This window comes from Podarcis pityusensis (genome assembly GCF_964106645.2).
Source record: "Podarcis pityusensis genome assembly, chromosome: 8".
In the NCBI taxonomy this organism is placed as follows: Eukaryota; Metazoa; Chordata; class Lepidosauria; order Squamata; family Lacertidae; genus Podarcis; species Podarcis pityusensis.
The window spans coordinates 79,595,024-79,621,615 of record NC_138033.1 but is presented as its reverse complement, the minus strand read 5'-3'; the positions used below and the strand labels follow the sequence as shown (position 1 = coordinate 79,621,615).

The following is a 26,592-nucleotide window of genomic DNA, read 5'->3' as shown; positions in this document are numbered from 1 at the left end:
TAACCTGAAGCACCACTTTAGCTAATGGGGCCTCCTGCTGCTGCTGCACTGCCGGAGCACGATTTCTGTTCTCATCCTGAAGCAAAGTTCTTAACCTGAGGTACTATTTCTGGGTTAGTGGAGTCTGTAACATGAAGCGTCTGTAACCTGAGGTACCACTGTATATGTGTTTGCCTTGTACAGTTATGAATATATATATATATATATATATATATATATATATATGACCTTAAAATTCTTATAACAATATAGGAAGATATACAGTGACTTCTGGTGCCCATAGAGAGTGATATGGTGATAGGCACAGAGGTCAGCAGTAGGTGGCACCAGAAGCGGCTATAGGCAGAGTTGACCGATTGCAGTTTTGTTCCCATCATCCTCCCTGATGAGATTTACTAGGAGAAACATCTAGACCAAGGAGGAGGAAGGCGACAGATAACTCCACCCCCCTGGCCCACTTAAAAGCTAGAAAGCGGGCACACTGAGAGGTTGGGGGTGCCCCACTTCCCCTCATTGACCACCCACCGCTGCTTGTTTGTATGTACTCCTTTTCTCAGGCACCTGCTGTCTCCCCCCACCCCATCATAAAAAAACCCCAGCCCCTGTTTCCACCTCCCTTGCTCTCCCTCCAACACCTTCCTTCTGGGCTGCCTCCGCCTCCTTTCCTTTCATGTTTAGGTGATAAGGTAAAGGTAAAGGGACCCCTGACCATTAGGTCCAGTCGTGACCGACTCTGGGGTTGCGACATTCATCTCGCTTTACTGGCCGAGGGAGCCGGTGTACAGCTTCCGGGTCGTGTGGCCAGCGTGACTAAGCCGCTTCTGGCGAACCAGAGCAGCGCACGGAAATGCCGTTTACCTTCCCGCCGGAGCGGTACCTATTTCTCTACTTGCACTGGTGTGCTTTCGAACTGCTAGGTTGGCAGGAGCAGGGACCGAGCAACGGGAGCTCACCCCGTTGCGGGGATTCAAACCGCCGACCTTCTGATTGGCAAGTCGTAGGCTCTGTGGTTTAACCCAGAGCGCCACCCGCGTCCCTGTGCCACCTGTGTCCCTGCGTTTAGGTGATACACCGTTGCTAATCTGAGCAGGAGGTTTCTGGAATCATGCAAATAGGTGTTTGAACAGGTTTTTTTTATTACTTGTATATGCATTCTCCTGCCTCCACTATCACAAAACAGCAAAACAGAGATCTTTTTGAGATGTGCCAAAACAGTCTCTGCATTTCTTTTCCCAGCGAAAGGAGCAAACACAAGACAAGAACAGGCACTTTCAGCAGCAAAGTAGCGAGAAAGGCTGCCCACTGCTGGTGAGGAGGAGGGCATGATTTTAACTGTCTCCACACACCTGTGGAAAAGAAATGTTAGCAGACAGACGTTAAGACCCTGAAAACAGGTTTGCCCCTCCTGGAGAAAAAGCTTTACAATGGGACGTGCCGATCTTAATAGAGCCATAAGGGCAGGAGTCTTAGGTTGGGCTGAAGCTAAGGCCTCTCCCCACACAACTGCCCCCTACCCAGGTTGGGGGTACTATTCGTTCTCTAAACAAAAACCAGCACAATTCAGGTACCAGATTCCATTCTTCCCTCTGTGTGGCGCCCGATCAGAGCCTGAAGGCACAAAACTCCTGGTATCCGATGAAAAGTCCATCCAGCTCTAGCTTCCCACAGCAGGGAACCAGATTCCTCCCATTTGCTGCTATTTTGGCCCAGCGAGAAGTATTTGGAGGTAGACTGCGTCTAAAGCTGGAGGTTCCATTTTTTTTTGTCATTGCAGCTGATGCATCCATTCATAGAATTCACCACCATAAAGTTGGTCTGACTTGCTCTCTGAAGCCAGAGGACATGACCACATCCTTGCAATAACCAGTGATCCGGAAATCCTGGCCCAACCCACCACCTTGTGGAACAAACCCACTACATCGCTGCTTGCAGCCTAGCCAGGAATAGCAGAGAACACCTGAAAGTTGGGTTTGCATACAGACATACAGGGAAATGGAGAGAAGGATCCAGCTTGCCACCTGCCCAGCCACCAATACAAACCGACGACATCACCTTAGGCAGAGTCAGACCACCAGATCCATGCAGCTTGGCACTGTCTACACTGACTGGCAATGGATCTCCAGGGTCTCGGGCAGGGAGCGCCCCCAGCTCTACCCGGAGGTGCCAGAGATCCCTTCTGCGTACAGAGCAAGGGCTCCCTCAATGAGCAACTGCCTCCCCATAAAAATTAGAAGAGGCTAGCCCTCATGATTAGAATAAGGTAAAGGTAAAGGGACCCCTGACCATTAGGTCCAGTCGTGGCCGACTCTGGGGTTGCGGCGCTCATCTCACTTTATTGGCCGAGGGAGCCGGCGTACGGCTTCTGGGTCATGTGGCCAGCAGGACTAAGCCATGAACCAGAGCAGCGCACGGAAACGCCGTTTACCTTCCTGCCAGAGCGGTACCTATTTATCTACTTGCACTTTGACGTGCTTTCGAACTGCTAGGTTGGCAGGAGCAGGGACCGAGCAACGGGAGCTCACCCCATCACGGGGATTCGAACTGCCAACCTTCTGATCGGCAAGTCCTAGGCTCTGTGGTTTAACCCACAGCGCCACCCGTGTCCCTCATGATTAGAATAAAGAACTGGTTTAAACAGGAAGGTGCCTTTTCCTGTTGGTCCATCTAGGTCAGTGCTTCCTACACTGACTGGCAGTGGCTCTCTGGGCTTCAGGCAGGAGTTTTCCCCAGCCTTACCTGAACAGGTGTGCTCCTACAGAACTACTGCATCTCCCTTGCAGGCCTGCCTCCAAATTGATAGGGCTGTTTCCCCTCTTCTCTGCCCACCTCCCCCCACCACTAAAAAGCCCCCAACTTTCTTTTAAGCTGGCTGGTTTCTTTCTTTTTCAAGTGTGGGCATTTATTTGGTCCTCTGGGAAATATTTTTAAAATAAAAAAACTGGCTTTATGACCGACATAAACGCCAACTCTGCTCTCAAGACGTAAAGGAAGCGGCGTCCTAACTGCGGACACACAGGCCAGCCAATCAGCGCTGCACACAGCCATGACCGACACAAGGGCTAGCCAATCAGCGCTGCGAGAGCCAGCTTGCTCTAAATAAACTGCCAAAAACAGGTTGTCTTCAAAAAAAGGGATCCTTCTCAAGGGCGGGGATGGAAGAGGATTACCGGCTGTGCAAATTTAAAGGGGAGAGGAAGGGATGCTTCGCCCATCAACCACGCGAAAGAAAGAAAGTGCGGAAAAGGGAGGTTTTATAGATATATGTATATATGTCTCTCTAAAAAATCCAGCCAAGCCTCTCCACGCCACGAGCTTTCACTCTGCCACCTCCGGCTCAATGGTTATGCTGCTGTTGGTGACTCTGATGCCGTACCAGCCAGCCCAATACTGGGTGTCCCTGCCTCCGTGGTGAAGGATGACGTGGCGGACTCCACGAGGGTAATCGTGAAACGTGTGCGAGACCTGGAGAGAGAGATGGAATAATAATAATAGTTATTTTTTATTTATACCCCGCCTATCTAGCTGAGCTTCCCCAGCCACTCTGGGCGGCTCCCAATCAAGTATTAAAAACAGTACAGCATTAAATATTAAAAACTTCCCTAAACAGGGCTGCCTTCAGATGTTTTTTAAAGATAGGATAGCTGCTTATTTCCTTCACATCTGAAGGGAGGGTGTTCCACAGGGTGGGCGCCACTACCGAGGAGGCCCTCTGTCTGGTTCCCTGTAACCTCACTTCTCGCAATGAGAGAACCACCAGAAGGCCCTCAGAGCTGGATCTCAGTGTCCGGGCTGAACGATGGGGATGGAGACGCTCCTTCAGGTATACAAGAACGAGGCCATTTAGGGCTTTCAAGGTCAGCAACAACACTTTGAATTGTGCTCAGAAACGTACTGGGAGCCAATGCAGATCTCTCAGGACCAGTGTTATGTGGTCCCGGCGGCCACTCCCAGTCACCAGTCTAACTACCGCATTCTGGATTAATTGCAGTTTCTGGGTCACCTTCAAAGGTAGCCCCACATAGAGCGCATTGCAGTAGTTCAAGCGGGAGATAACTAGAGCATGCACCACTCTGGCGAGACAGTTTGCGGGCAAGTAGGGTCTTAGCCTGCATACCAGGTAGAGCTGGTAGACAGCCGCCCTGGACACAGAATCAACCTGCGCCTCCATGGACAGCTGTGAGTCCAAAATGACTCCCAGGCTGCGCAGAGGAAGAGGTTTGGATGCTGTGAAGTTTCTGGGCCTGATCGCATCATAAGGCCACCTTCGCGGGATAAAGAAGCAAAAGGTCTGAACATCCCAGCGTCCTGTTCTCCAGGTAGCCAATCGGATGTCGCGACATCAGGAGCCTCGCAAGGCACAGAGGCAGCAGCCCTCTGCTGATCTTTTAAGGCTGTAGACCTGCTCAGAGTAGACCTACCAAAGTTACCTGACCACTGCAGTCCATGGGCAAGATTACTGCAATGCGCTCTACGTGGGGCTGCCCTTGGGGGTGGTTCGGAAACTCCAGCTGGTGCAGAATGCTGCGGCCAGATTGCTGATGGGTCAAGACCACATGACACCGTTGTTAAAGCATCTCCCCTGCCTGCCTGTCTACTGCCAAGCCAGGTTCAAGTTCCTTGCACTAATTTACAAAGCCTTGAACAACTTTAGGTCCAGGCTACCTCAGGCATCACCTGAACCCTTATCTCCCGGCTTGATCACTGACATCCTCTGCAGGAGCGTTATTTGACAACTCACTTGACAACAAGAAAGCGAGCCTTTAGTGTCATCGGCCCAGTCCTGTGGAACTCTCTGCCACTAGAAGTTTGGCAGGTGTGCCTTTTGTGCCGACGTTTAGACGCCTGCTGAACTTTTCTATTCCTCCAGGCCTATGCAGATTTTAAGAATACATTTTTCCAGAGTTTCTGATTTTAACTACAGTGGTACCTCTGGTTACGGATTTGTTTCGGGGTGCTGTGCGCAACCCAAAAAATCCGTAACTAGAGGCACAGCTTCTGTGCACACACATGGCACGATAGAGCGCTTCTGCGCATGCATGAGCGGCGAAACCTGGAAGTGTTTCCAGGTTTGCGGCAGCCATAACCCAAAGATTCCATAACCTGCAGGTTACACAACACGAGGTACCACTGTATATGGTTTTCTATATGTTGTAAGCCACTCTGGTGGGGTTTTTTATTTTAAACGAATAGTGATCTACAAATATATTTCTATAAATAAATCAACTGGTGTACTTGAGTATCAGTTAATGGAAATCATAGGTAGGGAGATCGCTGTTTCTGCCCTCGAACTGGCCACTTTGTAGGATGCTGGACTACACAAGCCCCACGAGGACCAGAAACCGGAAAAAAACAAATGCCCAGCTTGCAGTTGTGCTCTGGGGGAAGGCAGAGCCATGCCACGCCCACCCCACTGCCACGCCCCACCCTGATGCCTTCACCTCGTGCCATGTTGCATCGCTCCACGGTTCAATGACCACGTCTTCGGGGTGAAATTCTTGCAGGACAATGTAGTCTGCGGAAAGAAGCTCCACCCGGAGCTGGTAGTGACAGCCGCAGTCGTGTCGGGCGGCATACCTAGGATGCGGAACACGAGGAATAGAAGGATGTCACAACTGGACAGGTGGGCGCAGACCCCAGCTCTAACCTTGCGTCTTTGCAGCATCCAGGGCCGGATTTAGGTTTGATGAGGACCTAAGCTACTGAAGGTAATGGGGCCCTTTCTATGTCCAGCTGTCCTTTGTCAACAACAAATTGCCACTGTTTTTTTTGTGTTGAATATATGCTATATGGTAATTTATGGACCTAAAGCCATTTGCACATAACAAAAGATGTACATCATAGGAGCCTACACAACACAAAAGACTGTTGCTGTATGTAGGTTTTATTTTATTTGTTTTTTATCTTATATTTTGGAAATGTACATCCAGGTTTTTTTACTTTAAATTTTTTGGGGGCCCCCAAGAGAGTGGGGTCCTAAGCTAGAGCTTGTTTAGCTTATATGTAAATCTGGCACTGGAGGTCGGTAGGGCGGTGTCAAATTTGGAAGTTCTGGGGCCCTTCCTCCAAGGCCACCCTACCTGCTCACAGCCACACACCTGCAATTATCTTATAATTATATAATACTAATAACAAGGGAATGGGACGCAGGTGGCGCTGTGGGTTAAACCACAGAGCCTAAGACTTGCTGATCAGAAGGTCGGCGGTTCGAATCCCCGCGACGGGGTGAGCTCCCTTTGCTCAGTCCCTGCTCCTGCCAACCTAGCAGTTCCGAAGCACATCTAAGTGCAAGTAGATAAATAGGTACCGCTCCAGCGGGATGGTAAACGGCGTTTCCGTGCGCTGCTCTGGTTCGCCAGAGGCAGCTTAGTCATGCTGGCCACATGACCCGGAAGCTGTACACCGGCTCCCTCGGTTAGTAAAGAGAGATGAGCGCCGCAACCCCAGAGTCGGCCATGACTGGACCTAATGGTCAGGGGTCCCTTTATCTTTATCTTTACCTTTACCTTTAATAACGAGGGATGCATTGCAACTATCAGTGCAGATCTCCACAAGTTGCCTGGATCTACTACTTTCACGGGCAAATGATTGGGAGTGCTGCACTATCAATTTTCAAGGTGACTTTAGAAGTTCCACTGTACGTAATAAAAGCTTGCACACCTTGAAACCTTGCATTTCAGTGCTCCTAAATGCTGAGCTTTTTTTCTTTTGTAAATTTATTTATTTTCCACAGTTACATTTCCACAATTAAAAACAAAAGTTAACTCACGTTTCTACCAGATCTGGATTTAAACAGATACATTTTCACGAACCTTCTCTTTGAGATTCTTTGAATCTCTAGACTTCCCTGCATACCCTCTTCTGGCTCCTTATATAAACAAAATTCTGCTGCATTTCCATATTTAGGTAAAGGGTAAAGGGACCCCTGACCATTAGGTTCAGTCGTGGCCGAATCTGGGGTTGCAGCGCTCATCTTGCTTTATTGGCCGAGGGAGCCGGTGTACAGCTTCCAGGTCATGTGGCCAGCATGACTAAGCCGCTTCTGGTGAACCAGAGCAGCGCACGGAAACGCCCTTTACCTTCCTGCTGGAGCGGTACCTATTTATCTACTTGCACTGGCGTGCTTTCGAACTGCTAGGTTGGCAGGAGCTGGGACCGAGCAATGGGAGCTCACCCCGTCACGGGGATTCGAACTGCCGACCTTCTGATTGGCAAGTCCTAGGCTCTGTGGTTTAACCCACAGCGCCACCCGCGTCCCATTTCCATACTTATCCAATTATTATTTCCCTTAATTTTATCTAATCTTCTACTAGTTGCAAGTGTTCACTTAAAATCCTGCCACTGTATCAACCTGTTTACAGTTTATAGCTTGTTTATAGCTTTGAAGCACACAGAACAACTCGTTTCCCACATGCCTTCTCCAGAGGGACCCTAGGAGCCCGTTCTCAGTGGCCGACTTGCCTCTTTTCACTCCAATTGGCTCCCGTTGGCACAAAGGGTTAGAAGACTCCTTCTCAGTGGCTAAAAAGCTCCACTTTTGTGCAGATTGGTCAGCTCTGGGATGCTGGAGGCAGAAACCCCACTGCAGAAATAGTATCTAGCCCCAGGGCCACTACCCCATTGGAGGAGATTAACGGTGAACATACCTTTGCAAATAGTTACCCCTGCAAGGAATTAAGTGTGCCTCATTCTATAGCAAATAAAGTGGGCTTTCAGTGCTGTTACCCCTTCCTCCCGTTTTTGTGCCCTCCTTTCTCTGAGTTCTCTCCTCCCGCCCACCCCAATTTACTTACCAATCCTTCACCACAATAGCTGGCTTGACCTCGTCCATCAGCTCATCCCAGTAGCCATGATTCTTTAAGGTAACAAGCTGGTTTTTGAGGCAGAGCCTGCAAAGGCACATTGGAGGTGTTCAAAAGTACCAGTGGTTCAAAAGGGGGGGGCAGGGAGTGCGTGTGGCAGGGAGGAGAGGTTTGCAACAAGCAAACAAACACCTTCAGAGTCACTTTCTTGAGAGGGAGGGAGACCACACCCCTGAGATTCCCGTTGGGCCATTTTGATCTCTTCTCCATGGGGCCATAATAATAATAATAATAATAATAATAATAATAATAATAATATTTGTACCCTGCCCATCTGGCTGGGTTTCCCCAGCCACTCTGGGCGGCTTCTAGCAAAGATTAAAAATACATCAAAATGTCACACATTAAAAACTTCCCTGAACGGGGCTGCCTTCAGATGTCTTCTAAATGTCAGGTAGTTGCATCTCTTTGACATCTGATGGGAGCGCGTTCTACAGGGCGGGTGCCACCACCGAGAAGACCCTCTGCCTGGTTCCCTGTAACCTCACTTCTCTCAGGGAGGGAACTGCCAGGAGGCCCTCGGCGCTGGACCTCAGTGTCCGGGCAGAACGATGGGGGTAGAGACGCTCCTTCAGGTAGACTGGGCTTAGGCCGTATGCCAATGCTTTTCTTGTAGGGGGAAAAAGTGCTGGTATTCACCAGCAAGTGGGGCAGTGCATGGGGGAGGGGCGTAGCCTGATGCCAAGGCTGGACAGTGAGGGCGGGTTAGCTGCTTAGTGCTCCTGCCCATGTGAAGAGGCCTCCCCTGCCTGGCTTTGGGAAGGAGGCAGCAGGGCTCCAAAATCCTGTCAGAGCATCGTGCTTCCTTCCCAAAGCTGGGCAAGCGCTTCCCCAGGCTTGGAGAAGTATGCATAATACTCTGACAGGAATTTGGAGCCCTCCAGTCTCCCCTGCAAAAGGTGGCAGTACTGCACACCGCCAGAGAAAAAGCTCTTGGAAACAGCTAAGGATTTTCTCCGCATGGTGTCTTCCGGAGCTGAGCCGAAGCACTGGAAACAGCCTCCGGGACTGGAAAGTCTCAGCGCAAATTTAATAATACATTTTTTATTTATACCCCGCCCTTTCCGGTTCAAAAACCGGGCTCAGGGCAGCTAACAACAAATTTAAAACACTTAATTGTAAAAACAGCATAAAATACAGTATAAAAACATGAATAACAATAAAATTCAAAATTCAGAAATCAATTTAGGGGAAATAAGCATTAGATAATCCCCAGGGCTAGCTGGGCCCTACTTGGGCCAGCAAGGAGGCCGGAGGAGAATTAGCTGTGGGGTCTCAGAGCGGGTGATCTTCATAAAAGGGGAGGGGGAGGGAAGAAAAGGGAAATAAAAGATCAGGCTGAATTCAAATTAAATTTAAGGGGGGACAGAAGGACTAATGGGGCAAACAAACGCGTCAACCCAATTTTACGGGAGGAATGAGGAAGCTGCGTCGCTCTGGGACACAATTCTCATCATCTCCAGTCATCGGCTCTGCTGGCTGAGGGGGGAGGTCTAAAATATCCTGAAGGCCGCAGGTTCACCATATTGAACTGTTACTTGTCTTTGCTGCCCCTAGCTAACACCGTCAGAACTCTGCTTCCTTTTAATGCAGAGCTGGAGAAGCTCCAGATGTTGTATGACAACATCTCCCATTATCTCATGCTGACTGGGGCTGATGGGAGTCCTGGATGGCTACAGGTTCCTCATCCCTGAACTCCATCACTTGCCTTTACTGCCCCTGGCTACCACCGTAACTGTCAGTTTGCATTTCTTAGTGCAAAAAGCATTGCTCTGATATGTAGAGATCTTTCCTATTCTACTTATTCTGGAAGCTTTGTAGTGAACAGGTGGGATTGCTATGAGGAATTATAACAAATATAGAGTAAACCATCTGTGTCAGCAATGAAAGCATTGCGTTGACTGGGTTTAAACTATTTTGATATGATTTTTGATCATTCCAAACCTCTGCATCCCTCTTCCATTTCTCTTTCTTGACCAGTCACGTACACTGCCAGTTGCTTTGCCAGGCATGCCTCCTGGGCCATAAAGAAAGTGGGCAAGTTTCTTTGATGCAGCTTTTCTGATATGTTAATCTTAGGATGTTAATCTTAGGGAAGGTGATAATGATCGCTATCTTCCTGGCCATCCTTCTTATCAAGTGTATTGCTTGTTCATGACCTCAGGGGTTGCCAAATGCACTCCTTTGTAGTTCTGTTTTGTTTACCCCAGAAATATGTGTGCTTAATTAGTTTTGGTAGTTTAACTTTGTCCCCACTTGGGGTTTGTTGAAATGCTCAGAAGATATCTGATTGGTTCTTACGAACACTCTGAAAAAAGTTCTTTTGTGAATAAAACGACCTGGGCTAGAGGGTGGAGACAGAGATTATTATACGCACCCTTCCCAGAGTCTTGCTGGTTCAAGCCTCTGTGTGTATTCTTATTAATCAGAGTTCAATCCTTCCTTTGCTTTGGGAACGCCTCAAGCTTCTCCGTGTGACAGAAACAAGCAGAAGGTTCATGATCTTTGGGTTATTCCTTCCGAGAAGCTGAGTACAGCTGGCTTAAACTGGTTCTGTTATCACTTTCAGTCAAGGTCATGCTGTCTATAAAAGTAGGGCCAGGAGGAGCCCGGGTTTCACTTCCTATTCCTATCTCTTTTCCTTCTGGTGTGGTGTTCTGCACATAGTATGCTTAGTGTTAAGGTTTAGACTTATTCTAAGTTATTGTAAGTTTAAGTTACTTCTGCTGCAACTGGATTTCTTATGGACAGTGCCAATCCTGTATGTATTTTATTTGTGACCATTATGCTCCTTTGCCTTCAGTAGCAGTAAAGCTCTGCTGGATGAAATACAATTGCCTCTGGTCTATTTTTGGGGAATCTTGCAATGTTTAAGTTTTTACTTTGCTAACTATGTCGGAGTTCTGCTCTGGATCAATATTGAGTAGAATTCCATGACAATAACCACTCTGCCTTCTTTTAACTGAAATAAAAAATTAAGGTCTTATGTATATAATAAAGGTTCATAAATGTACCAAGCAAACACGTACATAAATATATAAACCACATGTCTGAAGCTGCACAAGAGAACAGCCATGTTGCCATTTTGACTCCCAAACTGGCCAGGTGTTTTTTTTCTGCAAAGTCAAATGGAAAAGCCTCCCCGTTGTCTTTTCCTTCACAAATCCTGTCTTATCTGTATATAAATAGGGTGAGCCTGTGATCTGGCTCAGGAACTAAGTATTTATCATTACAAAAGATTGGCCAGGCTCCCCAGGGAATCAATCCAGTAAGCATTAACAGGTAATCTGCCAGACAGGAGATAAACAACGACAGGAGGTAAACAAAGCACTCAGATTTCTGCTGTAGACCTCCCTTTCCGTGATGTAGGTATGATGTATCTGGGGGGTGGTCTTAAGCTACACCCCTTCTGTGATGTATGTATGATGTTTCTGGGGGTGGTCTTGGACTCCAGGGCTGGCAATTTAAAATGTCTATATAAGGGGGGACACACCTTGGTTCTGGGTCCTCCTCCTTCTCCTGTGGGTGAAGGGGGCACCCTGTTGCAACTGTTCAATAAAGATCAGGCTTACAAGCCGCTTTGCTTCTCAATATTCTCTGGTTGGCCTCTGTTCTTTCCTCTGACCGATGGAGAACCTACAAAGGACTCTATAAGGGCTCTTGTGTCCCCCGTAAGGGAATAAGGGCAGATTTTTGTTTATTACATAACACAGAGATGAGAGACCTGTGGCCCTCTAGGTGTTGCTGGACTCCGACTCCCATCATCCTGGAGCATGGCTACTAGAAGCCCAACAACGTCTCAAAGCCGCAGATTCCCCACCAACATCTGACAGGCAGCCACGATGACCCTACCTCCTGCTCTCTTTGGCAACCAGACAATGAGGCCAATCTGATCTCACCTTTCAGCATGGGTTACTTCCAATACTAGTCCTACTCAGAGTAGACCCACTGCAGTCAAGGGACATGACTGACTATGGTCCATTTCCCCCCTCAATGGGTCAATTCTCGAATGGAACATTGTCGGTATCTGGATGAAAACTGGTGCACCCTAGGAATCTCATTTCATTTAAAAAATAAATAAAAAATGGAAGTTACTAGTCCTCAAGACCGATTTAGGTCCAGGAATTTCAGCTGGCCTGTCTCTCAGTAGGACTTGGCTGGAGACAACCCAGAGGGTGGCATCTGGGTGCAAACTGGCATACCCGAAAAGGAAGAAGTTTGTCAGGTACAACACTAAGATCTTTCACATAAGACCCACAATCCTCACCCGTAAGATGTCACGAAGTATTTGCGGACGTGCGGGTCAGGAAATTCCCTCCCATGGTGTCCAGGAAGGTCCTCAATCTTCCACTCGTCCCCTCCATTCTGTTCAATTTTCCAGGAGTTGAAGCCCGCTGTAGGGGAAAGCAGAAAGAGAAGATATAATGAAAGCAGAGGACACCATCACTGTCCAATTGGCAGTGACCTTTTCCAAGTCCCTTGACAAGTACACAGAGCTGAAGGAGGAAACTGAAAGAGAGGCACTCATTTCCACTTCCTCTTTCAGCTGGATGTGCTTTTCAAGGCTCTGAATTGCTCTGACCGCTCTTGGCATTTTACCAGATCCTTCCATAGCTCAGTCAGCAGAGCATGAGACTCTTTAACCTCAGGGCTGTGGGTTCGAGCCCCACGTGGGGCGAAAGATTCCCTCATTGCAGCGGGTTTAACAAGATAACCCTTGTGGTCCATAGCTGTGAACTTTCAGATTTGAAAATAAGGGATCAGCAGCCTTGAAAATAAGGGATCAGCAGCCTCACGTGTCCCGGGGACAGTCTACGGGATATCTAACAATCCGGGATAGCAGCGGGAAGCAGCGCTGGAATAAGGGTATTTCCCACAGAAAAAGGGAATGTTGACAGCTATGTCGTGGTCCCTTCCAAGTCTACCATTCTATGATTCCATGACAGTGATCACTACGGCTGTTCTTTTCTCTTTATTTTTCGCCCATTGTTTTTTATTGAGTTTCAAAGGTTTTCAACAATCTGACACCGTGACAGAAACCAGAGTGCACGGAAACGCTGTTTACCTTCCCACCAAAGCGGTACCTATTTATCTACTTGCACTGGCGTGCTTTCGAACTGCTAGGTTGGCAGGAGCTGGGACAGAGCAACAGGAGCTCGCTCCGTCGTGGGGATTCGAACCGCCGATCTTCTGTTCGGCAAGCCCAAGAGGCTCGGTGGTTTAGACCACAGCGCCACCCGCCTCCTTTTTACATCCCATCCAGGGACAAACGCTCAGGTCGGGAAGCAGGGAGGGCGAAGGGTGTGGCTTGTGGAGAAGGGGGCGTGGCTCGCAAAATTCCTGAGAGCCAGACAGAAAGGCCTTGAGGGCCGCATCCCATTCTCCAGACTTTTGAGGCCCAGCTCAACGCCACCCACACCCCACCAACGTTTGAAGGAAGGGTGCTCCAAATCAGCTCGAAATCTGCGCCAAATACTAATACTAATAATAATAATAATAATAATAATAATAATAATAATTTATTTATACCCTGCCCATCTGGCTGGGTTTTCCCAGCCACTCTGGGCGGCTTCCAACAAAACACTAAAATACAATAACCTTTTAAACATTAAAGCTTCCCTAAACAGGGCTGCCTTCAGATGCCCTCTAAAAGTTTGGTAGTTATTTTTCTCTTTGACATCTGATGGGAGGGTGTTCCACGGGGCAGGTGCCACTACCAAAAAGGCCCTCTGCCTGGTTCCCTGTAACTTAGCTTCTTGTAGTGAGGGAACCGGCAGAAGGCCCTCAGAGCTGGACCTCAGGGTCCGGGTAGAACGATGGAGGTGGAGACGCTCCTTCAGATATACTGGACCGAGGCCGTTTAGGGCTTTAAAGGTCAGCACCAACACTTTGAATTGTGCTCGGAAACATACTGGGAGCCAGTGTAGGTCTTTCAAGACCGGTGTTATATGGTCTCGGTGGCCACTCCCAGTCACCAGTCTTGCTGCCGTATTCTGGATTAGTTGTAGTTTCCGGGTCACCTTCAAATGTAGCCCCACATAGAGCGCATTGCAGTAGTTCAAGTGGGCGATAAACAGAGCATGCACTACTCTGGCGAGACAGTCTGCGGACAGGGAGGGTCTCAGCCTGCGTACCAGATGGAGCTGGTAAACAGCTGCCCTGGACACAGAATTGACCTGCGCCTCCATGGACAGCTGTGAGTCCAAAATGACTCCCAGGCTGCGCACCTGGTCCTTCAGGGGCACAGTTACCCCATTCAGGACCAGGGAGTCCTCCACACCAGCTCACCCCCTGTCCCCCAAGAACAGTACTTCTGTCTTGGCAAGACAAGAACAAACCTTCGGCACAAGGGTTCTGAATTAAGTTCTTCCGCAGGGTGGAGAGGAAGTAGAATATCTTCCAGTCGGGAACGTTCCTATCCGGCGCACGGGGGTGGAACCCTTCAAGGTGACACTTTCGCTTCCACAGCGAAGGGAGGTCCACCAAGTTGCGCCACAGCAAGCAAACGAGGCGGCAGCGGAGAACCAGCTCCCTGGCGGGGACCAGGCACAGCACATCGATCAGGATGTCTTCCGGCAAATCTCCGATGCTCACCATCTTACTCTGGGGTGCTCTCAGCTGTCTGCAAAAAAGGAAAAAAATAATAAATCGGTAAAAGAGCTGTTGAGGGAAGGGCCACATTTATTTATTTATTTTTGAAATCATTTTTCTTTGAATATAAAATCATAACATACACATACAACCATACACATCAACGATTAAAAGATTCCTCTGAATCTCTGGACTTCACCTCCATGGGCCCTATTGTTAAACCTTTCCTACTGCATCGTTTTCAATAGTCCCACGTTTTAAAGAACTCCATAGTACTTGCTAGGTTACAAGTGTTATCGCAATTCTGCTAATGTTTTCACCTGCTTGCAGTGGACTCCAAGATAAATTATACGTTTCCCCCATTCTTTGTTGAAGTTTTGGTCTTCTTGGTTCCTGAGCTTTCTGGTCAAGCTTTGCCATTTTGGCATAGTCCAACAACAGTTTAATTTGCCATTCTTCTCTATTAGCCATCCCTGGGCTAATAGCATCCATGCGTCTGTCGTTGCATACATAAAGAGTATTTTCTGCTCCCTTGGGATATCAGCACCTACAAATCCTAATAGAAAAGCCTCTGGCTTTTTAAAAATTAAAGTTAATTTAAACAGCTATCCCCTACTACTCCTACTCAGAGTAAAGGTAAAGAGACCCCTGACCATTAGGTCCAGTCGTGGCCGACTCTGGGGTTGCAGCGCTCATCTCGTTTTATTGGCCGAGGGAGCCAGCGTACAGCTTCCAGGTTATGTGGCCAGGATGACTAAGCCGCTTCTGGCGAACCAGAGCAGCACATGGAAACGCCATTTACCTTCCCGCTGAAGTGGTACCTATTTATCTACTTGCACTTTGACGTGCTTTCGAACTGCTAGATTGGCAGGAGCAGGGACTGAGCAACGGGAGCTCACCCCGTCATGGGGATTTGAACCACCGACCTTCTGATTAGCAAGTCCTAGGCTCTTGGTTTAACCCACAGCGCCACCCACGTCCCCCTACTCAGAGTAGACCCATTGAAATTACTGGATATGCCTGAGGTCCAATGGGTCTACTCTATGAGTAAAAGTGAGTTGAATACAACCCATATTGTACAATAATAATTTTAAGCAAACAATAAAACATTGCAAAAAATAAATAAATCCTGGCATAGGGTTAGCATGAAATAATTTATAGACTGCTCCCCCCATCCCTGGCGTTTCAGAAGTGTATTGGTCTCAGCACCTGAACAGAACCTCCATACTCCAAGGCAATATACCTGACACTGTGTTCGGTCAAGAGGGAAGCAGGCCATCTCCTTCATGTCTTCATGCCTTGATGAAGGCTTCTGTGGAAAGCAGATTGTCGAAACTAGAGATATGTGTCCCCCCCCCCCACTGGCTCTTATTATAGCTGATCTGAACCTCCATTTGTCAAGGCAGTATACCTCAGAGGATCATATGGGGGTGGAGTAGGAACAGCAGGGAAGGCCCTGCTTTCTTGTGAACTTCCTTAGAAGCTTCTACCCGGTTGTCACTGGAAACGGAATTATGGGCTAAATGGATTTTTGGAGCCTCCGCAAACCGAGAGTGTCTATCTGAGTGTCAAAATCTGTGGGAAATCTGCTGGGGGGGGGGGGCAGCGCCTGCTCTCCTACTATGCCTGGCAGTTCCCCAACAGTTCTGACAAAATTTCATGGCATAAAAATGGAATTTCCTGGTTCGTTCTTGACACCATTTTGCCACCCTCACCATCTGCTTGAAGGATAAAACTGATGGCTATTCACAAAAAAAAGTCTGGCATAGTGGTTAGAGGGCCTGGAAGAGACCAGGGTTCAAATTGCAATTCAGTCATTAAACTCAGCCCTAACCTCCCTCACAGGGATGTTGTGAGGAAAAAATGATGGGATTGGCAGGGAACCTTGGAAGAAAAGTGGGATATAAATAATAACAGCAATATTTGTAATATGAATTCATTACCATTACTGTTGTCGTTATATTTTATAACCCGCCTTCTTTCCAGACCAGGACTGAAAGCTGCTTACAAAAATTATAATAACAGAGATTAAAAACCTAAAAGCTGAGAACATATAAAAGGTAATCATAGTCATTAAGCCACTAATAGAATTGAAACAATATTTTAAAAAATATTAATATACAGATGTCAGGGGTTCAGGGACAGAGGCACAGGGTAGGCAGGAGATGGAGAGCGATGGGGATGAATCCCAGGACAGCGAGGAAGAGGATGACAATGACTCAAGAGATTCCATGAGTCTTTCCAGCGAATCAGAGGATTCCCAGAAGGGGGCGCCGGTGGTCAGGGCCAGGGGAGCCCCAGGGGGGAGGTGTCAAGAACAGGGGGCCAGCAGGGGATCCCAAAGTGGCAGCTGGGCGTCAGGACCAGCCTCCCCGCCAGAGTGCAGCGAAGGGGGTGGAGGTTCCAGTGTATCAGGGGAAGCAGTTCCGGCAGCAGAGAAGGGAGGGAGGTCGGAGCAAGCCACCCTCCCGGAAGGGGAGTAGTGAAGGGAGTAGTGTAACTGTCAAAAGGAAGGTTAGAGGTTGGGCGCGCGCGCCAAGTTCAAATGTAGAGGCGCGCGGAAGTACAGGGAGCCCGGAGGAGGAGCCAGGTCCCAAAGCCCGCAGGAGGGGGGAATCGCAGTCTGGGGATTCCGCGTCAGGGGAATCCAGGAGGGGCGAAACCCCAGGGGGCAGGAAGACCCTGCGGAAAAGGAAAGAGAGGAAGAGGTGGAGCAGCGCAAGCTTCTTAAACTGGTGCAGGGGAGGGACTGACTCAGAGGGGACTTCAACGGTCTAAGCGTAACAGACGTGGGGCTGCGCGCCTCGGATGTGAAGCAAACAATGAACTGCAATAAACACTTTTGTATATAAGAAGAGATTGGCGTTGGTCTTTTGTGAGCTGAGACTTGAGGCAGCCCTGACAGTAAGTCCCCTCTCATCAAACCGCAAAATTTTTTTTTGCAAAGCTCACGAAGTTTGGCAGACATGACTACTGAGGAGCAGATAACGACCCTGCAAAACGCAGTCGCTGAACTCTCCGCTGCAGTACTGGTCTCTCAGAAGACAGTTGCCGAAGCAGAAGCGCGATGCCAGGATCTACAAGCCAGGTGGGATCATGCGTGCAAAGAGGGGTTCCCGGGGTCCAGATCAGAGGGAATCGGACTCGGACGGAGGGGGGGCAATTTAGTAGCCCACTTCGATGGAAACCTGAAGCATTATCCCAGTTTCAGAGCAGACGTCGTATACGCGCTGCATTTGCTTCAGAAAGACTTCAAAGATGAGGAGGAGAAGGTAGGCTTTATTGTGTCCCACTTGCATGGGGAAGCTAGAGCCTGGTTACGCAATTTGTGGCGCGAAGATGGTCCTGCCCGCAGGAACTCTGATGAATTTATCAAAGCCATGGACGCTTGCTTCCAATCTACAGTAGATGTTGATGTGGCGCGCCGGGAGATGCATGGATTGCGGCAGGGCAAGGCTACAGTGCGTCAGTACCATTCTCGCTTTTTTGCTTTGCTGAATGTGCTGGGCTGGGAAAAGGACTCATTGGCAGTGAGAGACTTGTTCTGGGAGGGGCTTCATGGCTCCGTAAAAGATGAGTTGGCCAGGGGGGACAGACCTCAAACCCTAGCAGACGTCGTGCAGAGGGCACTCACGATAGGAGTGCGCCACGAAGAACGCCCTTGGCACAGTGAGGAGGGGCGCCAAGTCCGCGCACCAGCTAGAGTGCCTCCTTTTCTTCCCAGCGACCTGGGACATACGCATCCCTCGCCTCGGCTGAGGGAGGGGGAAGAACCAATGGAACTGGGTGGTGCAAAGGCTCAGACAGCTGCCGGAGCCTCAGCGTCCGGAGCAGTCAAGGCGAAGCCTCCTAGAGGGACCAGGAAGTGTTACATCTGTGACAGTGCGCAGCACATGGCCAAAGAGTGTCCCCAGAGGCTCCAGAAGCACACTGCAGCCTTAGCAACAGTAACAGGGGAAGCGCTCCAAGGAGAGCAGTTTCAGGGAAACGACAATGCCTGGCTGGAAGCAGACATGCTGGGGCTCAGCCAGGCAAGTCAGTGAAGCAGTCCCCAGCGCTTTTGCAGCCTACAAACCCCTTACCACCCAAGCCAGTGGTGCAGCTCACTGCTACTCTCCAGCTACCTAATGGACTCACCCTGGAAGTCCCCATTACAATTGACTCAGGGAGCAACGCAGACTTCGTGGGGGCGCAGTTCATCAAGCAGCATCGCATAGCGCTACTACCAGCCACGCTGCCTCTGAACGTCGTCACGGTAGATGGCAGGATGTTGCTGGGCGGGCAAGTGGTACAACAGACGCCACCCATGCTGCTGAAAATTGGGAATCATCGCGAGGTCATCAGTTTCAATGTCACCCGACTGTCAGACACGCCTATAGTGTTGGGGATGAGTTGGCTGGATAGACACAGCCCATCATTAGCGTGGTACCAGCGGCAGCTCACCTTTGGCTCGTCCTACTGCGCACAACATTGCATCCAGACCGGCCAGGAGGAGGAGGGCCAGGAGGAAGGGCAACAGTTGCATCTAGGCATGGTGCAGGCAGTGCCCCACAAGTACAAGGGGTTTTTGGAGGTCTTCTGCGAAAAAGAAGCTGACCAATTACCACCCCACCGGCCCTACGACTGTGCAATTGACCTCTTACCAGGGGCGACGCTACCGGCTGCGAAGCTGTATTCCATGTCTGAAGATGAGATGCAGGAACTCAGGGAGTTCATAGATCACAATTTGAAGCGGGGATTCATCCGAGAATCCAAGGCAGTGGGGGGCAGTCCTGTGTTTTTCGTGAAGAAGAAGGACACGCCCCAAAAAAGGCTCATTGTGGACTATAGGGCCATAAACTCGATGACAAAGCCCAAGGCCTTCCCCATGCCCAAAATTGACGACCTGCTTGCGACGGTAAGGAAGGGGAGGATCTTCACCAAGTTGGATCTACGCGGAGCATACAATCTAATACGCATGAGGGAAGGTGACGAGTGGAAGACGGCCATGTTCACGCCGCTGGGCACCTATGAATACCGAGTTATGCCGTTTGGTCTCCAAAATGGCTCCCACTGTTTCCAAGCCTTCATGCACCACGTGCTAGCGGGACTCCTCTACAAGAAGTGCGTCTGCTTCCTCGACGACATTCTGATCTTCTCAGAATCGCAGGAGACTCACGAGAGAGACGTAAAGGAGGTCCTGCAGAGGCTGCGGGAGCACAGACTCTACGCCAAACTGGAGAAGTGCCAGTTCGACGTGACGGAGGTGGATTTCCTGGGCTACCGGCTGTCCAAGGGACTAGCCATGGACAGCGCCAAGGTCCGCGCGGTGTTGGACTGGAATAGCCCGCGCAATCGGAAGGAAGTCCAGAGGTTCGTCGGCTTCGCCAACTTTTACCGCAAGTTCATCAGGGGTTTCGCGAAAGAGACGGCAGCTATCACGGACACCCTCAGTTCCAAGAAGAAAAAGTTCACCTGGACGGACCAGGCGGAGCAGTCCTTCAGGAGACTTAAGAGCCTCTTCGCGTCCGAAGAACAGCTGCTACACGTGAATCCCGGCAGGCCCATGCGAGTTGAAACTGACGCATCTGACAGAGCAGTGGGGGCCGTCCTCTTGCAGGAAGATCCGCAAGGGAACTGGAGGCCCTGCGCTTTCTATTCCCGGAAGCTCAGCAAGTCGGAACAGAACTACACCATCTGGGACAGGGAGTTGTTGGCCATCCACGCGGCTTTCAAGGCGTGGCGGCACTTCCTCATCGGAGCCAAGCACACCGTGCAAGTCCGCACGGACCACAAGAACCTAGAGTATTGGCGCACGGCGAAGCTCCAGAGCCAGAGGCGCATAAGATGGGCGGAGTTCTTTGCGGATTTCGACTTCAAGATAGAGTATATCCCGGGAGACAACAACGTCATAGCGGATGCTCTCTCCAGGAAACCGCAGTATCTCGAGGAAGCGGCACCTGTGGCAGCCAGGCACATTTTCGCACCGCAGGCGTGGGCATGCGCTTCCGCCGCCGTGGACCTGGACGCGGTACGACGCGCGCTACAGACGGATCCGTTCGCACAATCCAAGATGGAGGAGGTGCGCAGAGGGACAGCAAAGGACGACGAATTCCAGATACGCGACGGCCTGCTAACCCGCAAAGGTGCTCTCTACGTGCCGGGAGACGATCTCCGCGCGAAGGTTCTACAGCAGTTACACGACGCACCCAGCGCGGGTCACTTCGGCAAGGAAAAGACGGCGGACTTAGTAGCCAGGGACTTTTGGTGGCCCCAGATGCGAGGAGAGGTCGCGGATTACGTCGCCAGGTGTGACACTTGTCAAAGGTCCAAGCCAGTGCACAAGAAGCCAGCGGGATTGCTGGAACCGCTGGAGACGCCACCACAGCCGTGGGAAAGGGTGGCGCTGGACTTTGTTACTGATCTGCCCAGTTCGCGAGGCAAGACGACGGTGCTTGTGGTTGTAGACCTCTTCACCAAGATGGCGCACTTCATTCCTTGCGCGAAGGTGGCAACAGCGGAACAGACCGCCAAGCTGTTCATAGACCACGTGTTCCGGGTGCACGGCTTACCACGGTCCATCTTGTCCGACCGGGGTCGCCAATTCATTTCCAGTTTCTGGCAGAAGCTCCTGGGCATCCTGAATGTCAAGATCAACTTAGCGTCGGCGAGACACCCGCAAACCAACGGCCAAGCGGAGAGGGTCAACGCCATCATGCAGCAGTACCTGCGATGTTACGCCAATCAACAGCCTGCAACTTGGGTGGACTACTTACCAATGGCCGAGTTTGCCTACAACAACACGAAGCACGCGTCAACGGGGGTGACACCGTTCTTCGCCAACAATGGGCGACATCCCAGAACCTTCCCGGCGTTGGAGACAACGACGCAGGGGGAGTCGCAGGGAGCTGAGCATTTAGCAGCAGAATTGCAAGAGGTCCACGAGGAGCTACGACGGCACTTGGAACTAGCTAAACACGCCTACAAGGTGCAGGCAGACAGGCACAGGAGGGCAGGAGAAGACATCCAGGTGGGGGACTGGGTGTGGTTAGCAGCTCAGGCGGTGCCGGCCAAGTCGTTGGCTAAGAAGAAGCTAGGACACAAACAGCTAGGGCCATACCAAGTTGAGGGCAGGATCAACCCCGTAGCTTTTCGGTTGACACTCCCAGAAGGTTCCAGAATGCACCCGGTCTTTCATAGGTCGGTGCTTACACCCTACAAAGCCCCACACAGATTTCAGGAGCCAGGGACGGCACCAGACCCACGTAGAAAGTCACCAGGGGGGGGGAAGTCACCGAGGGCCCCGACACTCAACGAGGCCACGGAAATTCTGGACTCGAGATGGGGGGAGGAGGGAGTGGAATACCTCCTCGCCAGGGAAGGTACCCCGGCCAGCGCCAACAGTTGGGTGCCAGATTATGCTCTGGAGGAACCTCTTCTCAAAGACGAGTTCCATGCACTCTTCCCACACAGGCCCATGCCAGCGGAGTATTTTGACGACTGGCTTTTTACGCCCACACTTTCAGACAGCACCTTCCGGGGGTTCTCCTCCACAGAGGGGACCACGCCGGAATCGAGCCCTCCAAGGGGATCGTGCTCGGGGGTGGACACGGACCGCTCTTATTGGTGGGACGATCAACCAGAAGTGGGGTGGCGACGGGAGCCTTGGCAAGCAGCATCGCCTGAAGTAACAGGGGGAGGGGAGGACTTGGATGTGTTGGGGGAGGACCCTGGTTTCGAGCACTCATACACTGAACTGGAAGCAGAGGAGATCGACGTCGACAGACTGTATCCAGCATCTACCCCCGCTACAACGGAGCTCCCGGAACCTGCGCCCGAGCAGCGGGAGGGGGGAAGGGGGGGCTTCGAGGGGGGGAATGGATGTCAGGGGTTCAGGGACAGAGGCACAGGGTAGGCAGGAGATGGAGAGCGATGGGGATGAATCCCAGGACAGCGAGGAAGAGGATGACAATGACTCAAGAGATTCCATGAGTCTTTCCAGCGAATTAGAGGATTCCCAGAAGGGGGCGCCGGTGGTCAGGGCCAGGGGAGCCCCAGGGGGGAGGTGTCAGGAACAGGGGGCCAGCAGGGGATCCCAAAGTGGCAGCTGGGCGTCAGGACCAGCCTCCCCGCCAGAGTGCAGCGAAGGGGGTGGAGGTTCCAGTGTATCAGGGGAAGCAGCTCCGGCAGCAGAGAAGGGAGGGAGGTCGGAGCAAGCCACCCTCCCGGAAGGGGAGGGGAGTAGTGAAGGGAGTAGTGTAACTGTCAAAAGGAAGGTTAGAGGTTGGGCGCGCGCGCCAAGTTCAAATGTAGAGGCGCGCGGAAGTACAGGGAGCCCGGAGGAGGAGCCAGGTCCCAAAGCCCGCAGGAGGGGGGAATCGCAGTCTGGGGATTCCGCGTCAGGGGAATCCAGGAGGGGCGAAACCCCAGGGGGCAGGAAGACCCTGCGGAAAAGGAAAGAGAGGAAGAGGTGGAGCAGCGCAAGCTTCTTAAACTGGTGCAGGGGAGGGACTGACTCAGAGGGGACTTCAACGGTCTAAGCGTAACAGACGTGGGGCTGCGCGCCTCGGATGTGAAGCAAACAATGAACTGCAATAAACACTTTTGTATATAAGAAGAGATTGGCGTTGGTCTTTTGTGAGCTGAGACTTGAGGCAGCCCTGACAACAGATAATAAATACAGCCCTGCAGTATTTAAAAGCCCTTTCTTTAAAAATAAAAATAAATAAATCAGTTCCCGAAGGCCTGTTGGAATAAACCAATCTTTATTTAGCGGTTTTAATACCTATCTATCTTTATGCACATGAAGACTGTTATCAGAGCTGTGAAAGCAGCCCCTATAACCTCTGCCCCAACGAAACAGAAAGGACTAACAACAGGAGTTCCAGTTCCTGATTTATGTAACTCATTTTTCATTTCGGGTGTGGCTTTAAAGGTTAAAAGCATCCCAATGCCATGACAGCCACGTGGTTTGGGAGAGGGAGTGTTATGCCAGTTCAGCAATTTAATTCATTGTTAATAAACTACAGACTTCAACGGCGTTTGGTGTTTGTGTACGACAGAGAGAGAGAGAAGAGAAGAAGAGCAGGTTTATACAACAACCCTGTAGTGTGTACCCCACTATTAACATGAAGATGCCTATGCAACAACCCTGTCATGTAAAGGTAAAGGGACCCCTGACCATTAGGTCCAGTCGTGACCGACTCTAGGGTTGCGGCGCTCATCTCGCTTTAATGGCCAAGGGAGCCGGCGTACAGCTTCTGGGTCATGTGGCCAGCATGACTAAGCCGCTTCTGGCGAACCAAAGCAGCGCACGGAAATGCTGTTTACCTTCCCACCGGAGCGGTACCTATTTATCTACTTGCACTTCGAACCCCGGGGGTTAAACCACAGAGCCTAGAACTTGCTGATCAGAAGGTCAACGGTTCGAATCCCCGCGACGGAGTGAGCTCCCATTGCTTGGTCCCTGCTCCTGCAAGCCTAGCAGTTCGAAAGCACGTCAAAGTGCAAGTAGATAAATAGGTACTACTCCGGTGGGAAGGTAAATGGTGTTTCCGTGTCCTGCTCTGGTTCGCCAGAAGCGGCTTAGTCATGCTGGCCACATGACCCGGAAGCTGAACGCTGGCTCCCTCGGCCAAAAAAGCGAGATGAGCGCCGCAACCCCAGAGTCGGCCGCAACTGGACCTAATGGTCAGGGGTCCCTTTACCTTTATAGCCTACATATAGTAGGGGGTATTTAAAATGAGAGTCATCATAGCGTCCTTTTCAAAATATGACAACTGTTTGTGCCATTCTAAATTATTTGAATGGTCTCTTGTGCAACAAACCTGCTTCCCAAAAAGATTGGGGAGTTTTTTGCAAGGAGGAAAGCGATAAGATAAGAAAATAAAATCGAATGTGTGGACGCAACACTTGCTTTGACGCAACATCAATACAGTGGTACCTCGGGTTAAGCACTTAATTCATTCCGGAGGTCCGTTCTTAACCTGAAACTGTTCTTAACCTGAAGCACCACTTTAGCTAATGGGGCCTCCTCCTGCTGCCGTGCCGCCGGAGCACGATGTCTGTTCTCATCCTGAAGCAAAGTTCTTAACCTGAAGCACTATTTCTGGGTTAGCGGAGTCCATAACCTGAAGTGTATGTAACCCGAGGTACCACTGTATCACCTCCCTGCAAGCAAATCAGCCCATTTTGTCTAATCTCTTTTTGCAATCAAATGAAGGCAAAGCCAGAGAGAAATGCCCCATGCCTTGGGGCAACTGTTGAGGCGTGGTCCAGTTCCGATTTCCGATTTCTGAGCAAACGAAACTCGCCACAGCCTTGCGGAGCAAACCTGACCTTTTTACGCGGCGAAGAGAACCAAAATATGGCCAATTTTCAGCACCGCTGTTTATTATTCAACACTTTAAAAACAAACAAACAAGCTTTTCATCACAAATCTGGAAGTATACTTTATAATCGGATAACGCTCATATTATTTACCTGGACTTTCTTGTTTTAACCCATCTGCAACTGTTCTGTTTTATATACATCATAAAGTGAAACAAATAATAATAATAATATTTCGCTTGGTTATTTAATGTAAAAACATCGGATCAGCCCAGTATCCTGTTCTCACTGTGGTCAACCAGCTGCCCCAACAGGCTGCTCAAAAGCAAGACCCCCCCAAAGCAGCAACAACTCTGCCCCCCCCCGACCCCTGCCCCAAAACTGCACACAGAAGCCTCAAGATCTCCACCCCCCCCTCCGCTCTATCTGCCTCTATGCTGGTATCGGTAAGCTTTGCATGGCTTAAGGGGAGAGTTTTTTTTTTTTTTTGCGGAATGCACCCGGGAGGGGGGTTTGTCCACCGACTCCATCCTACAGACCCCTTTTGCGTTCTCACGTGCAAAAAACTCTCGCGAAACACACTCGCGCAAAAAAAAAGACACATCCAACAACAACCAACCCACCCCCTTCGCTGCCTTGCACGAGGTCCCCATCACTTTAAAAAACAACAACAACAACAACAACTGGATTTTTACCTTTCCAGCGGAGCAATGGAAAAGGAGTCTCTGCCCCGAGCAGCACCCAGTTGCAAAACGGAGAGAATGCAAAAAATGTGGGGAGGGGAGAAAGGGAGAAACAGAAAGTATGCAGGAGGAAATATTAAAATGACAAGCCGGGGGAAGTCCCGCCCGGTGCTTCTCCTCCACCAACCAAGCGGCCTCTGCTTCTGCTCCCAGAAGAAGGGAAATCCCAGGCGCCACACAGAGCTGAGAAAAGTTTAGAGTAGTGCCACTGTCGTCAGTCACCAGTTGGGGATTTCCAGGTTCGCTTCCAGGAAGCCATTCAATTCCGTTTGCTGTCTCAACCCGAGCCTCCTGTCGTTGCTATTTTAAAATATTTTTTTTAAGGTGGTCTTTATGTTAACGTTTTAAAATGGGAATGCTTCTGTTAAGTTGTGGCATTTCAGCTACGGATCTTTATTTTGACAGTACAGTGGTACCTCGGGTTACATATGCTTCAGGTTACAGACTCCACTAACCCAGAAATAGTACCTCGGGTTAAGAACTTTGCTTCAGCATGAGAACAGAAATCGTGTGGCAGCGGCACAGCAGGAGTGGGAGGCCCCATTAGCTAAAGTGGTACCTCAGGTTAAGAACAATTTCAGGTTAAGACCTGACCTCCAGAACGAATTAAGTTCTTAACCCGAGGTACCACTGTATTTGAGGCCTTAAAATTCTTACAACAGTATCCACCCCTAACAAGGAACTGCAACTTGAGGAACTTCAGTTCATGCATAGTACAGTGGTACCTCGGGTTACATACGCTTCAGGTTACACACGCTTCAGGTTACACACTCTGCTAACCCAGAAATAGTGCTTCAGGTTAAGAACTTTGCTTCAGGATGAGAACAGAAATCATGCTCCGGCGGCGCAGCAGCAGCAGGAGGCCCCATTAGCTGAAGTGGTGCTTCAGGTTAAGAACAGTTTCAGGTTAAGTATGGACCTCCAGAACGAATTAAGTACTTAACCCGAGGTATCACTGTAAGTCCTTTTCTTTGTTAATGCATAGTACTGGGGCTTCTGTCCCATATCTATCTCACACTTAACTTCACAGGGCTGGCTACAATGGAAAAGGATGCTGGGGTTAGGCCTGCAGGAAGGCTGGAGGGACAACA

General features: G+C 50.1%; 1 protein-coding gene across 5 annotated transcripts; it reads right to left on the bottom strand.

The window, feature by feature from the left end:
- Positions 1 to 1,116: 1,116 nt before the first annotated feature.
- LOC308483519 (F-box only protein 6-like) lies at positions 1,117 to 25,613 on the bottom strand. Of its 5 annotated transcripts, none has more exons than XM_081017556.1 (6): positions 25,454 to 25,613; positions 14,198 to 14,477; positions 12,127 to 12,253; positions 7,791 to 7,886; positions 5,439 to 5,574; positions 1,117 to 3,462 (listed from the first exon to the last, which is right to left on the bottom strand). In XM_081017556.1, the coding sequence occupies exons 2-6, from the start codon at positions 14,454 to 14,456 to the stop codon at positions 3,316 to 3,318; spliced, it is 765 nt and encodes a 254-aa protein (XP_080873682.1). In that variant the 5' UTR covers positions 14,457 to 14,477; positions 25,454 to 25,613; the 3' UTR covers positions 1,117 to 3,315. The 5 variants fall into 5 exon arrangements, with proteins under 5 accessions (XP_080873682.1, XP_080873679.1, XP_080873678.1 ...); XM_081017553.1 differs by having other exon boundaries at positions 14,198 to 14,481; positions 25,454 to 25,612; XM_081017552.1 differs by lacking the exon at positions 25,454 to 25,613 and adding an exon at positions 15,694 to 15,948.
- Positions 25,614 to 26,592: the final 979 nt, after the last annotated feature.